Source organism: Mobula birostris, chromosome 5, assembly GCF_030028105.1.
Source record: "Mobula birostris isolate sMobBir1 chromosome 5, sMobBir1.hap1, whole genome shotgun sequence".
NCBI lineage: Eukaryota > Metazoa > Chordata > Chondrichthyes > Myliobatiformes > Myliobatidae > Mobula > Mobula birostris.
The window spans coordinates 97,981,159-97,996,253 of NC_092374.1; the positions used below are offsets into that span (position 1 = coordinate 97,981,159).

The 15,095-nt window shown below is 50.1% G+C and overlaps 1 protein-coding gene across 5 annotated transcripts in view; it reads right to left on the reverse strand.

The window, feature by feature from the left end:
• Positions 1 to 15,095, reverse strand: part of LOC140197915 (calmodulin-binding transcription activator 2-like) — a 216,123-nt gene that overhangs the window by 33,210 nt on the left and 167,818 nt on the right. For all 5 annotated transcript variants that reach the window (XM_072258518.1, XM_072258515.1, XM_072258516.1 and 2 more), the window contains 4 exons: positions 11,369 to 11,487; positions 6,565 to 6,743; positions 2,757 to 2,835; positions 1,696 to 1,990 (listed from right to left, as the gene is read on the reverse strand). In XM_072258518.1, the coding sequence (XP_072114619.1) occupies positions 1,696 to 1,990; positions 2,757 to 2,835; positions 6,565 to 6,743; positions 11,369 to 11,487 (672 nt within the window). The remainder of the gene's footprint in view (positions 1 to 1,695; positions 1,991 to 2,756; positions 2,836 to 6,564; positions 6,744 to 11,368; positions 11,488 to 15,095) is intronic.

The window sequence follows — 15,095 nt, forward strand, 5'->3', positions numbered from 1 at the left end:
CACAACTCCAGGTCGAATGTCCCACAGATGGAGACAACACAACTCCAGGTCGAATGCCCCACAGACAGAGACAACACAACTCCAGGTCAAATGTCCCAGAGACAGAGACAACACAACTCCAGGTTGAATCGCCTATGGACATCACACAGACAGAGATAACACAATTCCAGGGTGAATGTCACACAGACAGAGACAACACAACTCCAGGTGAAGTGTCCCACAGACGGAGACAACACAACTCAAGGTCGAATGTCAGACAGACAGAGACAACACAACTCCAGGTGAAATGTCCCACAGACAGAGACAACACAACTCCAGGTCAAATGTCCCACAGATGGAGACAACACAACTCCAGGTCGAATGTCACACAGACAGAGACAACACAACTCCAGGTCAAATGTCCCACAGACAGAGACAACACAACTCCAGGTGAAGTGTCCCACAGACGGAGACAACACAACTCCAGGTCGAATGTCCCACAGATGGAGACAACACAACTCCAGGTCAAATGTCCCACAGACAGAGACAACAGAACTCCATGTTGAATCACCTATGGACATCACATAGACAGAGATAACACAATTCCAGGGTGAATGTCAGACAGACAGAGACAACACAACTCCAGGTCAAATGTCCCACAGACGGAGACAACACAACTCCAGGTCAAATGTCCCACAGATGGAGACAACACAACTTCAGGTCAAATGCCCCACTGGCACAGACAACACAACTCCAGGTTGAATCGCCTATGGATATGACATAGACAGAGATAACACAATTCCAGGGTGAATGTCAGACAGACAGAGAATACACAATTCCAGGGTGAATGTCCCACAGAGACAACACAATTCCAGGGTGAATGTCCCACAGACAGAGACAACACAACTCCAGGTCGAGTGTCCCACAGACAGAGACAACACAACTCCAGGTCGAATGTCCCACAGAGACAACACAACTCCAGGTCGAATGTCCCACAGACAGAAACAACACAATTCCAGGGTGAATGTCACACAGACAGAGACAACATAATTCCAGGGTGAATGTCCCACAGATACAACACAACTCCAGGTCGAATGTCCCACAGAGACAACACAATTCCAGGGTGAATGTCACACAGAGACAACACGATTCCAGGGTGAATGTCACACAGAGACAACACAAATCCAGGGTGAATGTCACACAGAGACAACACAAATCCAGGTCGAACGGCCTATGGACATCACACAGACAGGGACAACACATCTCCATGGCAAATGTCCCACAGACAGAGCAACACAACTCCAGGGCAAATGGCCTATGGACATCACACAGACAGAGACAACACAACACCAGATCGAATGTCCAACAGACGGCACAACACAACTCCAGGTCGAATGTCTCACAGTCAGAGACAAGAGAACTTCAGGTCGAACGGCCTATGGACATCACACATGGGTTGAACGTCGTAGAACAGAGGGGGAGATGTAGAAAGAGGAAAGGAGTGAACGGTGGGGAGTAGTGGTTGAGGAGAGGATGGCGAGGAAAGGAGGGGGGGCAGGGTGGGGAAGTGAGGGAAGGGAGGGGAAGGGTGAGGAGGGGGTGGAAAAAATGGGACGGAGGGGTAGGTAGTTGGGATGGTGAGGGAGCGGGCGGACAGGAGAGTGGGAGAGTTGGGGCTGTTTGGACAGTGAGGGAGAGGGAAATGTGTCCGGCTACCTGTGTCCGGGCTGGCCAATGAGGACAGTGGACCCCTGGGTGTGTCTGGAGCATCGCTTGTAGACAACGGCCACTGCCCATCAGTTGTGTCTCCCTCGGGCACGCGTATCGTCAACGAGCTGCTCTCACCCTGACCCTGCAGCTCCTCCAAGCGAGTTGCAAGCCGGACGTGGCCGCGGGCCCGAGCCACGTGCAAGGGCAACCGCCCCAGGGAGTCGGGGATGAGGAGAGCTCGCTGGTTCCACCCATATAGGGTGACAGCTGCATCAACATGTCCCAGGGCACAAGCCCACATCTGGAGAGAGAACAGCAGTGGGTGACTGAGGGCAGCAGTCATGGTCATACCCCAGCCCGAATACACACCCTCCCCCTACCTGCTCGTTCTCCTCCACCTCTCTCTACATCGTCACCCCGTATCTTACCCACCACAGATTCCATGTCCTCTCTCCTTCCTCCGCACGACCTCTCCTTCCCAATGTAACTCCCTCCTTACTTCACGTCCTCTCTCCTCCCTCCCTGCCCTTCTCTCTTCCTCAGCATCATTGGCCCACTCACGTCCATCAGATGTCAAATCAGTGCCTCTGACCCCTGCATCTTACCCCCTCAAGCTCCTACCATTCTCCCAGGTCCCTCAATCCACTTTTATTCTCCTCCATTCCTCTGGGTACCTCTTCATCTTCCCCACCTTCCTCTCTATGTCCCTCTGCCAATAACGGAGTGTGCACTGTAGAAAGGACATGTCATTATAAAAGAGAACAGATGTGCAAAGGAACAAGTCCTTCAACCCACCATGTCTGTGCTGAACACTGTGCTGAATTGTGTATCTGTCCAACAGCTGCTTAAAGTTCACTATTGTACCACCACCCCTAGCATTCACCACTTTCTGTAAAATAAACTTGCACATCTCTTCTAAACCATTCCCCTCTCACCTGAAGTACAAGTGTTTGACATTTCTACTCTGGGATAAGGGTTCTGACTGCCCACCCTATCTGTGCCACTAGGTCTCCACTCAGTGTCTGACACTCAGCTAAAAGACCCAGATTTGGGGATTTGTGACTCACCAGAGGAGTGCAGGAGAAATGATCGACGTTCAGGGGATCGACCTCCTGCTCCAGGTCCAAACTGTCGGCACTCAGAGACCTGCACAGTTATACAACAATGACAGGATGTTTCTCTTAAACAGCGTGAACATTACACCATATTCTATGCTATGTAATGCTCTGACATTACTGGGTAATGTTCAGTGTGTAATGGCTGCCATTACAGGGTACTGTGTGGTGTTGTAACGGGCTGACATTACAGGGTACTGTGTGGTATGTAACGGGCTGACATTACCGGGTACTGTGTGGTATGTAACGGGCTGACGTTACAGTGTACTATGTGGTGTGTAACAGGCTGACGTTACAGGGTGCTGTATAGTGTGTTACAGACTAATGTTACAGGGTACTGTACGGTAACAGGCTGACGTTACAGGGTACTATGTGGTGTGTAACAGGCTGACGTTACAGGGTACTGTATGGTGTGTTTCAGACTAATGTTACAGGGTACTATGCGGTAACAGGCTGACGTTACAGGGTACTGTGCGGTGTATAACGGGCTGACGTTACAGGGTACTGTGTGGTAACAGGCTGACATTACAGGGTACTGTCAGGTGTGTAATGGGCTGACATTACAAGGTATTGAGCGGTGTGTAACAGGTTAATGTTACAAGGTATTGTGGGGTGTATAGTGGGCTGACGTTACAGCATACTGTATGGTATATAATGGGTTGACATTACAGGATACTGTGTGGTAACAGGCTGATGTTACAGGTTACTATGCGGTAATGGGCTGATGTTACAGGGTAATGTGTGGTATGTAACGGACTGACATTACAGGGTACTGTCAGGTGTGTAATGGGCTGACATTATAAGGTATTGTGTGGTGTATAACAGGCTGATGTTACAGGGTATTGTGGGGTGTATAATGGGCTGACGTTACAGCGTACTGTGTGGTATATAATGGGCTGACATTACAGGATACTGTGTGGTAACAGGCTGATATTACAGGGTACTGTGTGATGTGTTACAGGCTGACGTTACAGGGTACTGTGCAGTAACAGGCTGACGTTACCAGGTACTGTATGGTGTATAACGGGGTGACATTACAGGCTACTATGTGGTATGTAATGGGCTGACATTACAGGGTACTGTGCAGTAACAGGCTGATGTTACAGGATACTGTGTAGTGTATAACAGTCTGACGTTACAGGGTACTGTGTGGTGTATAGCGGGCTGATATTACAGTGTACTGTGTGGAATGTAACGGGTTGATGTACAGGGTACTGTATGGTGTATAATGGACTGACGTTACATGGTACTATATGGTAACAGTCTGATGTTACAGGGTACTGTGTGGTGTATAACGGGTTGACATTATAGGGTACTGTGTGGTACGTTACAGGTTGACGTTACAGTGTACTGTGGGGTAATGGGCTGACATTATATGGAATTGCGTGGTGTGTAACAGGCTGACATTACAGCATACTGTGTGGTGTGCAACGGGCTGATCTTACAGGGTACTTTGTGGTGTGTTACAGGGTACTGTGTGGTGTATAACAGGCTGATGTTACGGGGCTCTGTTTGGTGTGTAACAGGCTGTCGTTACAGGGTACTGTGCAGTAACAGGCTGACATTACAGGGTATTGTGTGGTGTGTAACGGGCTGACATTATTGGGTACTGTGTGGTGTGTAACAGGCTGACATTACAGGGTATTGTGGGGTGTGTAAAGGGCTGACGTTACAGGGTACTGTGTGGTATGTAATGGGCTGAGATTACCATAAGACCATAAGACAAAGGAGCAGAAGTCGGCCACTCAGCCCATCGAGTCTGCCATTTTATCACGAGCTGATCCATTCTCCCATTTTGTCCCACTCCCCCGCCTTCTCACCATAACCTTTGATGCCCTGGCTACTCAGATACCTATCAATCTCTGCCTTAAATACACCCAATGACTTGGCCTCCACTGCCGCCCGTGGCAACAAGTTCCACAGATTCACCACACTCTGGCTAAAAAAATTTCTTCACATCTCTGTTCTGAATGGGCGCCCTTCAATCCTTAAGTCATGCCCTCTCGTACTAGACTCCCCCATCATGGGAAACAACTTTGCCACATCTACTCTGTCCATGCCTTTCAACATTCGAAATGCTTCTATGAGGCCCCCCTCATTCTTCTAAACTGCAAAGAATACAGTCTAAGAGCGGACAAACGTTCCTCATATGTTAACCCTCTCATTCCCGGAATCATCCTAGTGAATCTTCTCTGAACCCTCTCCAACGTCAGCACATCCTTTCTTCAATAAGGAGCCCAAATCTGCCCACAGTACTCCAAGTGAGGTCTTACCAGTGCCTTATAGAGCCTCAACATCACATCCCTACTCCTATACTCTATTCCTCTAGAAGTGAATGCCAACATTGCATTCGCCTTCTTCACTACCGACTCAACCTGGAGGTTAACTTTAAGGGTATCCTGCACAAGGACTCCCAAGTCCTGTTGCATCTCAGAACTTTGAATTCTCTCCCCATTTAAATAATAGTCTGCCTGTTTATTTCTTCTGCCAAAGTGCATAACCATACACTTTCTAACATTGTATTTCATTTGCCACTTCTTTGCCCATTCTCCCAATCTATCCAAGTCTCTCTGCAGACTCGCAGTTTCCTCAGCACTACCGGCCCCTCCACCTATCTTTGTATCGTCAGCAAACTTAGCCACAAAGCCATCTATTCCATAATCCAAATCGTTGATGTACAACGTAAAAAGAAGCGGCCCCAACACCGACCCCTGTGGACCACTGGTAACCGGCAGCCAACCAGAATAGGATCCCCTTATTCCCACTCTCTGTTTCCTGCCAATCAGTCAACGCTCTATCCACGTATGTAACTTTCCTGTAATTCCATGGGCTCTTCTCTTGTTAAGCAGCCTCATGTGTGGCACCTTGTCAAAGGCCTTCCGCAAATTACAAGGTACTGTGTGGTAACAGGCTAATGTTACAGGGTTCTGTGTGGTGTGTAACAGACTGACGTTACAGGGTACTGTCGGGTGTGTAACGGGCTGACATTACAAGGTACTGTGCGGTGTGTAACAGACTGATGTTACAGGGTACTGTGTGGTGTGTTACAAGCTGATGTTACAGGGTACTGTGTGGTGTGTTACAGGCTGACGTTACAGGGTACTGTGTAGTGTATAAGGGGCTGACATTACAGGTTACTTTGTGGTGTGTTACAGGCTGACGTTACAGGGTACTGTGTGGTAACAGACTGACATTGCAGGGTATTGTGTGGTGTATAACGGGCTGACGTTACAGGGTACTCTGTGGTGTCTTACAGGCTGACGTTACAGGATACTGTATGGTGTATCACAGGCTGATGTTACAGGATACTGTGTGGTGTGTTACAGGCTGATGTTACAGGGTACTGTGCGGTAACAGACTGACATTACAGGGAATTTTGTGGTGTGTAATGGGCTGACGTTACAGGGTACTGTGTGATGTATAACAGGCTGATGTTACAGGATACTGTGCAGTAACATGCTGACATTACAGGGTATTGTGGGGTGTGTAATGGGCTGACGTTACAGGCTACTGTGCAGTAACAGGCTGACATTACAGGGTACTGTGCAGTAACAGGCTGATATTACAGGGTACTGTGTAGTGTATAACGGGCTGATGTTACAGTGTACTGTGTGGTGTATTACAGGCTGACATTACAGGGTATTTTTGTGTGTAATAGGTTGACGTTACAGGGTACTGTGTTGTGTGTGACAGGCTGACGTCACAGGGTACTGTGCAGTGTGTAACAGGATGACGTTACCAAGGAGGGTATTGTTCTTGCCTCCATTTGATGAGGGTCTCTATGAGTCGGGAGTAGCCCTGAGCGGCTGCAAGGTGCAGCAGTGTCATCCCCCGGAAAGTGACACTGTGAACCAGGCGCTCAGAAGACAGCCAGCACGACCGGGACATCATGGTGAGGCACAGAGCGATGATCCGTTCCTCGAAGGAGTCTGATGAGGCCTGGACAAGAGAGAGAGCAGTCATGGCACACACATGGCCATTCGTTCCACGTTTACCGATGCCTCAGCAGCACGGAATATGCACGGAGACTCGTTCCGTGGTCACACTGCGATCATTTACAGTAAGTCATGACATGAGGGGCCGAACAGCCTCAGTGACTGGGGTTAGACATGGAGTATGATGAACCAGCAGATGCAGTAGAAAAGCAGTAACCAGCTCATTCCCATCTAACCTCACACAGTGCCTCACTGCCCCACCATTTCCCCTCCCCACTACACTCTGGCTGAGAACTCCACACACAGTCTGTTTGTACCACGCACTGGTGAGGCCACACTTCAAGTACAGTGTTCAATTCTGCTCGCCTTGCACAAGAAAGACGCCGTTAAGCTGGAAAGAATGCAGAGAGAGATTTGCGAGGATGTTATTTGCCAGCACTCGAGGGACTGAGTGATGGAGAGAGGTTTGGACTTTCTTGATTGGAGTGCAGGAGAACGAGGGATGACCTTATAAAGTTATCTGAGAATCACGAGGGGCACACGTAAAGTGAATGTGCTCAGTCTTTTACCCCAGGGTTAGGAAATCACCAACTAGAGGACCAAAATTTTGGGGGGGGGGGGGGGGGAGAGATTTAATAGGAACCCCTTGAGGGGCAACATTTTCACCAGAGGGTGGTCTATACACAAAACTAGCTGCCAGAAGAGGTGATTGCAAATATTAACAACATTTAAAAGACAGATACATGGATAAGAGGTTTAGAAGGACATGGGACAAAGACTGGTACATGGGACAAGTTCAAACAGACAACTTGGTCAGCACGAACAGTTGGACTGAAGGGCCTGGTTCTATACTGTGTAATGGAAGCCTTGTGGGAAGGCTGCCTGTGCACGGTAAGCTCCCAATAAGGGAAAATGCTTATCAACGAGGTAACACTGGTTGGAGAGTGAACAATGTCCAGGATAGCAGAAGGTCAGTGACGTGAGAAGTGGTGACCGGCGACCGGTGATGTGAGCAGACAGCTATGCATTTCATCTACGCCATTCTTGGAGTTCAGCGAGGGAGGCAGGAGCGAGGGGGCTGCGTGTAGGAACAAGTTAGTAATGGATAAGAACATGCCAGGGACAGCAGTAGGTTGGCAGTGAGTCACTAACACGCAGCAGGGTGGCAGAATGAGCGGGGAAGGGTGACGAGGTGATGGGAGACAGGATAGAGGAGGGGCGAGAAGGGGACAAACAGGGGAGGGGTGGGGAGGAGTGGGGACGGGGTGTGGGGAAGGGAGAGTTGGGAGAGGTACGGGGGAGATGTGCAGGGGAGGGGGGAGAGGCAGGAGGGGGGGCAGAGTTGGGGGGGAGGGTGAGGCGGGGGGAGGTGAGCAGTGGAGAGGGAGGGGAGGATTAAGGAGGGGACATGTGGGGACTGTTGGAGAGAGGATGGGAGAGCTGGGGAAAAGAGATGTGAGGAGGGGAGGGGAGAGTTGGAGATGAGAGGGGAATGGAAGGGAAGTGAAGGGAGGAGAAGGAGGGGAAAGAAGGGGAGGCGATTGTTGGGGGAGTAGGGCTGTGTTGGGGAGGGGAGGGGAGTGTTGGGAAAGGGAGGGAAGTGTGGGGGAATTAGGGTGGGCAGGGAAATGGTGAGGAGGGGCGAGGAGAGCAGAGCAGGGGAGGGGAAGTATGGGAACAGTGGAGATGGGATGGGAAGGGGACAGTTGGGGAGGTGTTGGACAGGGAGGGGAGGGGAAGTTGGGGCAGGGAGGGGAGAGGAAAGTTGGGGGTGGGAAGGGGAGATGAAAGTTGGGGGCGGGGAGGTTATCTGAGTCTTGGGACAGTTCTGAAGTTTCCACTAGCCTCAGACGGAAAGCCGCTGCCTCACAGACATACTTTCCACTGACAGCTGACCTGTCCTGGCTCAGTATGGGCTGGAGCGGAACAGGCTCTTTAATCCTGCTCCACAAACTCTGGCTTTAATCCACTTGCTTCAAAAGCAGCTGGCCAGAAATATCCCAGCTAATCTATAACTGCCGGAGCTCTCTGCTCATGGTTAAAATTAGCCAGAATGTGGGTCTCTGCGCTGCAGAGACTCTGCCCTCCCCAAATGCAAAAATAGAATGATAGGAGGGATTTGGCATCAGTAACCCTCACTCGTCCACGCTCCACACACTTCCAGGTTACTTTAAATTTGTCTCTGCATTGGATTCCAGCCCTCCTACACCCCCACCCCATGACACTTGCCCCTCGCACTTTGTCACTCACCCAGTGCCAAATAACTGCCTCTCCCTCTGCTGCTGAAACTTCCAGCCCAACCTTCCCCAATCCAGTCCAACACATGCATTTACCCATCTTCTTGTATTCTACACGTTACCCTCACACGCTCATCACCCCATCCGCCTGTATCCTACACCCTGTCCACCGATATACTACATTCCATCCTGACACACCGATCACCCCAACGGCCTAGATGCTAGAGGCCACTCTCACGTACCCATCACCCATCTGCCTGTACCCTAGAGGGGGTGAGGACAGGACGGAGTCAGGAATCATGGTGAAGGGAGTGAGAGGGGTTGTGACAGTGAGGGGTGTCTTCAGACAGGAAAGGTGGTGGGAGGGGTTTTCACTGGGCTCTAATACAAATGCAGACCAGGAAGGGTCAGAGAAACCACCTCCTGAACTTGCAGCCCAGTCGTCAGCTGGTAATTTGAGGAGGACAAAGAGGTGGGGAATCACTGGCTGACGTCTACAGCCACCCTCTCCAACGGAAACAGGAGAGCGCAGAGCGGAATCTGATCACTAAATGGCTTACGGCATTAATTCCAGGTAACAGTAATCCCATCACACCCCTGATTAACGTCATGGGTAATCCAGAGAGAGGCACCTCACCAAATGGATAATTCCACAAGAGCAGGAAGCGTAAATATGTCCCCATTACCGAGTCCACAGGGCACAGCCCCTGGCAACACTGAGCGGACTCCCTCCCACACTGCTGAACTTGCCGGTAGGGTGGCTGTAAGAAGTACCAGATCATCTGTCACAGCAGAAGGGACTCACAATGAGGAAGTTTGTCAAAGTTTTAGGTAACATGCTAAATCTTTCACAAACTTCTAAGAAAGTAAATTCACTGCTGTGCTTTCTTTGTAATGACACTTACATGCTGGACCCAGGTCAGATCATCTGAATTGATAACACCAACGAATTTAAAGTTGCTGACGCTTTGATGCCCTGAAGAGGACTGGTTCATGGACCTCTCGTTTCCTCCTCCTGCACTCAATAATCCACTCTTTGGTCTTTGGGTAAAGCCCTCCCAACCATTGATCACATCTACAAGGAGCCATGTCACAAGGAAGCAGGACCCCCACCACCCAGGTCATGCTCTCTCCTTCCTGCTGCCATCAGGATGAGGTGCATGAGTCTCAGGCCTCACACCACCAGCTTCAGGAACGGTCTCCTAACTTCAGTCAGCCCAACACTGAACAGTTCCCACAACATACCGACCCATATCCAGAACTCTTCATCTCACGTTTTCATTATTTATTGCTTATGTATGGATGGATACATGCATTTGTTTAGTTTTACTTTGAACTTTGAAAGGAGGAACACACATAAGCTGCAGGAGGAGCTCAGCAGGTCAGGCAGCATCTACGGAGGAGAATGAACAGTCCAGCATCATTCATGTTTATTCCATTCCACAGATGCTTCAACCCATAAAAGTGTGAGGTGATTCATTTTGGAAGGTTGAATTTGAAGACAAATTACAGGGTTAATGGCAGGATCCTTAGCAGCGTGGAGGGACAGAGCGATTGGGGTCCACGTCCATTGGTCTCTCAAAGTTACCACACAAGTTAAGAGGCGTGTGGTGTGTTGGCCTTCATTAATTGGGTATTGAGTTCAAGAGCCACGAGGTAATGTTGTAGCTATTATTAAACCCTGGTTAGGCCACATTTGGAATATTGTGTTCAGTTCCAGTCGCCTCATTATAGGAAAGATGTGGCAGCTCTAGAGAAGGTGCATCCAGGATGGTGCCTGGATTAGAAGCATGTCTTATGACAAAAGGCTGAGCAAGCTAGGGCTTTCCTCATCAGAGAGAAGCAGGTTGAGAGTCAGCCAAAGACTTTTTCCCAGTGTGGAAATGTCCAATACAAGGGGGCATAATTTTAAGGTAATTGGAGGGTTATCAGAGGTAGTTGTTTTTTTTTTAAACACAAAGTGGTGGGTGTGTGAAACGCACTGCCAGTGGTGGTGGTGGTGGCATAGGCTGATACATTAGGGTCATTTAAGAGACATAGATAGGCTCATAGATGATAGAAATATAGAGGGCTTTGTGGGAGGGAAGGGTTAGATTGATCTTAGAGTAGGTTAAAATGTCAACACAACATTGTGGGCCAAAGGGCCTGTACTGTTCTACAGTACACTCTATGCATTCTGACTGCTGAGTTCTTCCAGCACTGTGTCGGTGTTGCTCCGGATTTCCAGCGACTGTGGAATCTCCTGTGTTAATGAGGGAAAGAGCAGGCACTGGCAGCATTGAATGTGGAGGGATGGGAACACAGACAGCGAGCAGGAGCCAGGCATTCAGACACTGAGCCACATTCACCCTGAAGAAAGGCAACAGGAAGGTCCCCCCTGCCCACACGGTACCTGAATCTGCATCCTGCCTCCTGTGCGCACACTCTGACAGTGACCCGAAGCTGCCATCTCAGCCATTCGCTTCTCCATCTGCTCCAGACGCTCGAGGATCGACATGCGGAACTGGTTATCTGAGGGACACCATCGGTACTCAGATCAGCACATCATTCAACAAACACTAAAAGGCCCACAATACAGCCCTGCGATACAAAACTAGAGTACAGTGCCTATACGGACAGGTCTGCACTAAGTAACTAACATGTACGGTGCTGGTATAGATGAGTTTGTCTCTATATAACAGCAGGGTATAGTACCAGAGGGGACGGGTCTGTCACTGTATAACACTGGGGTACAGTACCAGTGGGGGTGGGTCTGGCACTGTATAACACTGGGGTGGCGTACCAGTGGGACGGGTCTGTCACTGTACAACACTGGGGTACAGCAGAGGGGGCGGGCTGTCACTGTATAACACTGGGGTACAGTACCAGTGGGACCCGTCTGTCACTGTATAACACTGGGGTTCAGTACCACTGGGGACTGGTCTGATACTGCATAACACTGGGGTAGAGTACCAGTGGGGACAGGTCTGTCACTATGTATCAGTGGGGTACAGTACCAGAGGGGGTTGGTCCATCACTGTATAACACTGGGGTACAGTACCCATGGGGGTGGGTCCATCACTGTATAACACTGGGGTACAGTACCCGTGGGGACTGGTCTGACACTATAACACTGGGGTAGAGTACCAGTGGGACCAGTCTGTCACTATGTATCACTGGGGTACAGTACTGGTAGAGAGAGTTCTGTCGCTGCATAACAGTGGGCTACAGTACTGGTAGGGGCCATTCTGTCACTGTATAACACTGGAGTACAGTACAGGTGGTGATGGGTCTGTCAGTGTATGATGCTGGGGTATGGTACTAGTGGGGATGGGTCTGTCATTGTATAACACTTGGGTATAGTACTGATGGGGTTGGGGCTGTCACTGTATAACACTGGGATACAGTACTGGTGTGATGGGGTGACAGTGTATAATGCTGGAGTAAAGCACCAGTGAGGGTGAGTCTGTCACTGTGTAACACCAGGGTACAGCACCACTGTGGACAGGTCCTTCACTGATCACACTGGGTCTGTTACTGTGTATGATTGGGGTACATATCTGTTACTTATAATGCTGGGTACAGCACTAGTTGGGATGGGTCTTTCCCTGTGTAACACCGGAGTACAATACCAGAGGGGACAGGTCTGCCTCTGTATAACACTTGGGTACAGTGGCAGTGGGTCAGGTCTGTCTTTGTACAATATTGGGGTACAGTAACAGTGGGGACAGGTCTATCACAGTATAACACTGGGGCACAGTACTGGTGGGGATGGGTTTGTCACTGGAGTACAGTCCTGGTGGGGATGAGTCTGTCACTGTGGAGTACTGATAGGGACAGGTCCATCACCGTATAATGGCGGGTGTAGTTCCAGAGGGGATAGGTCTGTCTCAGTATAACACTGAGGTACAGTGCCGGTGGGGACTAGTATGTCACTGGGATATGGTACTAGCAGGGACAGGTCCATCACTGTATAATACTGAGTGCAGTACCAGAGAGGATAAGTCTGTCTCAGTTTAACACTGGGGCACAGTACTGGTGGGAATGGGTCTGTCACGATAACACTGGGGTACCATACTGGTAGGGATGGGTATCACTGTATATAACACTGGGTACAGTACCAGAGAGGTCTGGTCTGTCACTGTATAACACTGGGGTACAGTGCTGGTGAGGTCTGGTCTGTCACTGTGTAACACGGGGGTACAGTGCTGGTGAGGTCTGGTCTGTCACTGTATATAACACTGGGTACAGTACCAGTGAGGTCTGGTCTTTCACTGTATATAACACAGGGGTACAGTGCTGGTGAGGTCTGGTCTGTCACCATATAACACGGGGGTACAGTGCTGGTGAGGTTTGGTCTGTCACCGTATAACACAGGGGTACAGTGCTGGTGAGGTCTGGTCTGTCACTGTATACAACACTGGGTACAGTACCAGTGAGGTCTGGTCTGTCACTGTATAACACAGGGATACAGTGCTGGTGAGGTCTGGTCTGTCACTGTATAGCACAGGGGTACAGTGCTGGTGAGGTCTGGTCTGTCACCGTATAACACAGGGTACAGTGCTGGCGAGGTCTGGTCTGTCACTGTATACAACACTGGGTACAGTACCAGTGAGGTCTGGTCTGTCACTGTATAACACTGGGATGCAGTACTCTTGGGGATGGGTCTGTCACCGTATAACACTGGGGTGCAGTACTGGTGAGGTCTGGTCTGTCACTGTATAACACAGGGGTACAGTGCTGGTGAGGTCTGGTCTGTCACCGTATAACACGGAGGTACAGTGCTGGTGAGGTCTGGTCTGTCACTGTATAACACGGGGGTACAGTGCTAGTGAGGTCTGGTCTGTCACTGTATACAACACTGGGTACAGTACCAGTGAGGTCTGGTCTGTCACTGTATATAACACAGGGGTACAGTGCTGGTGAGGTCTGGTCTGTCACCATATAACACGGGGGTACAGTGCTGGTGAGGTTTGGTCTGTCACCATATAACACAGGGGTACAGTGCTGGTGAGGTCTGGTCTGTCACCATATAACACGGGGGTACAGTGCTGGTGAGGTTTGGTCTGTCACCGTATAACACAGGGGTACAGTGCTGGTGAGGTCTGGTCTGTCACCATATAACACGGGGGTACAGTGCTGGTGAGGTTTGGTCTGTCACTGTATAACACAGGGGTACAGTGCTGGTGAGGTCTGGTCTGTCACCATATAGCACAGGGGTACAGTGCTGGTGAGGTCTGGTCTGTCACTGCATAACACAGGGGTACAGTGATAGTGAAGTCTGGTCTGTCACCATATAACACGGGGGTACAGTGCTGGTGAGGTTTGGTCTGTCACCGTATAACACAGGGGTACAGTGCTGGTGAGGTCTGGTCTGTCACCATATAACACGGGGGTACAGTGCTGGTGAGGTTTGGTCTGTCACTGTATAACACAGGGGTACAGTGCTGGTGAGGTCTGGTCTGGTCTGTCACCATATAGCACAGGGGTACAGTGCTGGTGAGGTCTGGTCTGTCACCGTATAACACGGAGGTACAGTGCTGGTGAGGTCTGGTCTGTCACTGTATAACACAGGGGTACAGTGCTAGTGAGGTCTGGTCTGTCACTGCATACAACACTGGGTACAGTACCAGTGAGCTCTGGTCTGTCACTGTATAACACTGGGGTGCAGTACTGGTGGGGACGGGTCTGTCACTGGAAAACACTGGGGTGCAGTACTGGTGAGGTCTGGTCTGTCACTGTATAACACTGGGGTGCAGTACTGGTGGGACCGGGTCTGTCATTTTGTAACACCAGGGTACCGTACCAGTGTGTACGGGTCTGTCACTGTATAACACTGGGGTAGAGTACCAGTGGGGGCGCATCTGTTATTGTATAATGCTGGATGCAGCACTAGCTGGGATGGGTCTTTCTCTGTATAACACCAGGGTACAAAACCAGAGGGGACATGTCTGCCTCTGTATTACACTTGTATACAGTGGCAGTGGGGACGGGTCTGTCTCTGTACAACACTGGGGTACAGTGCCAGTGGGGATGGATCTGTCACTTTGTAACACCAGGGTACAGTACCAGTGGGGACAGGTCTGCCTCTATATAACACTTGGGTATAGTGGCAGTGGGGATTGGTCTGTCTTTGTATA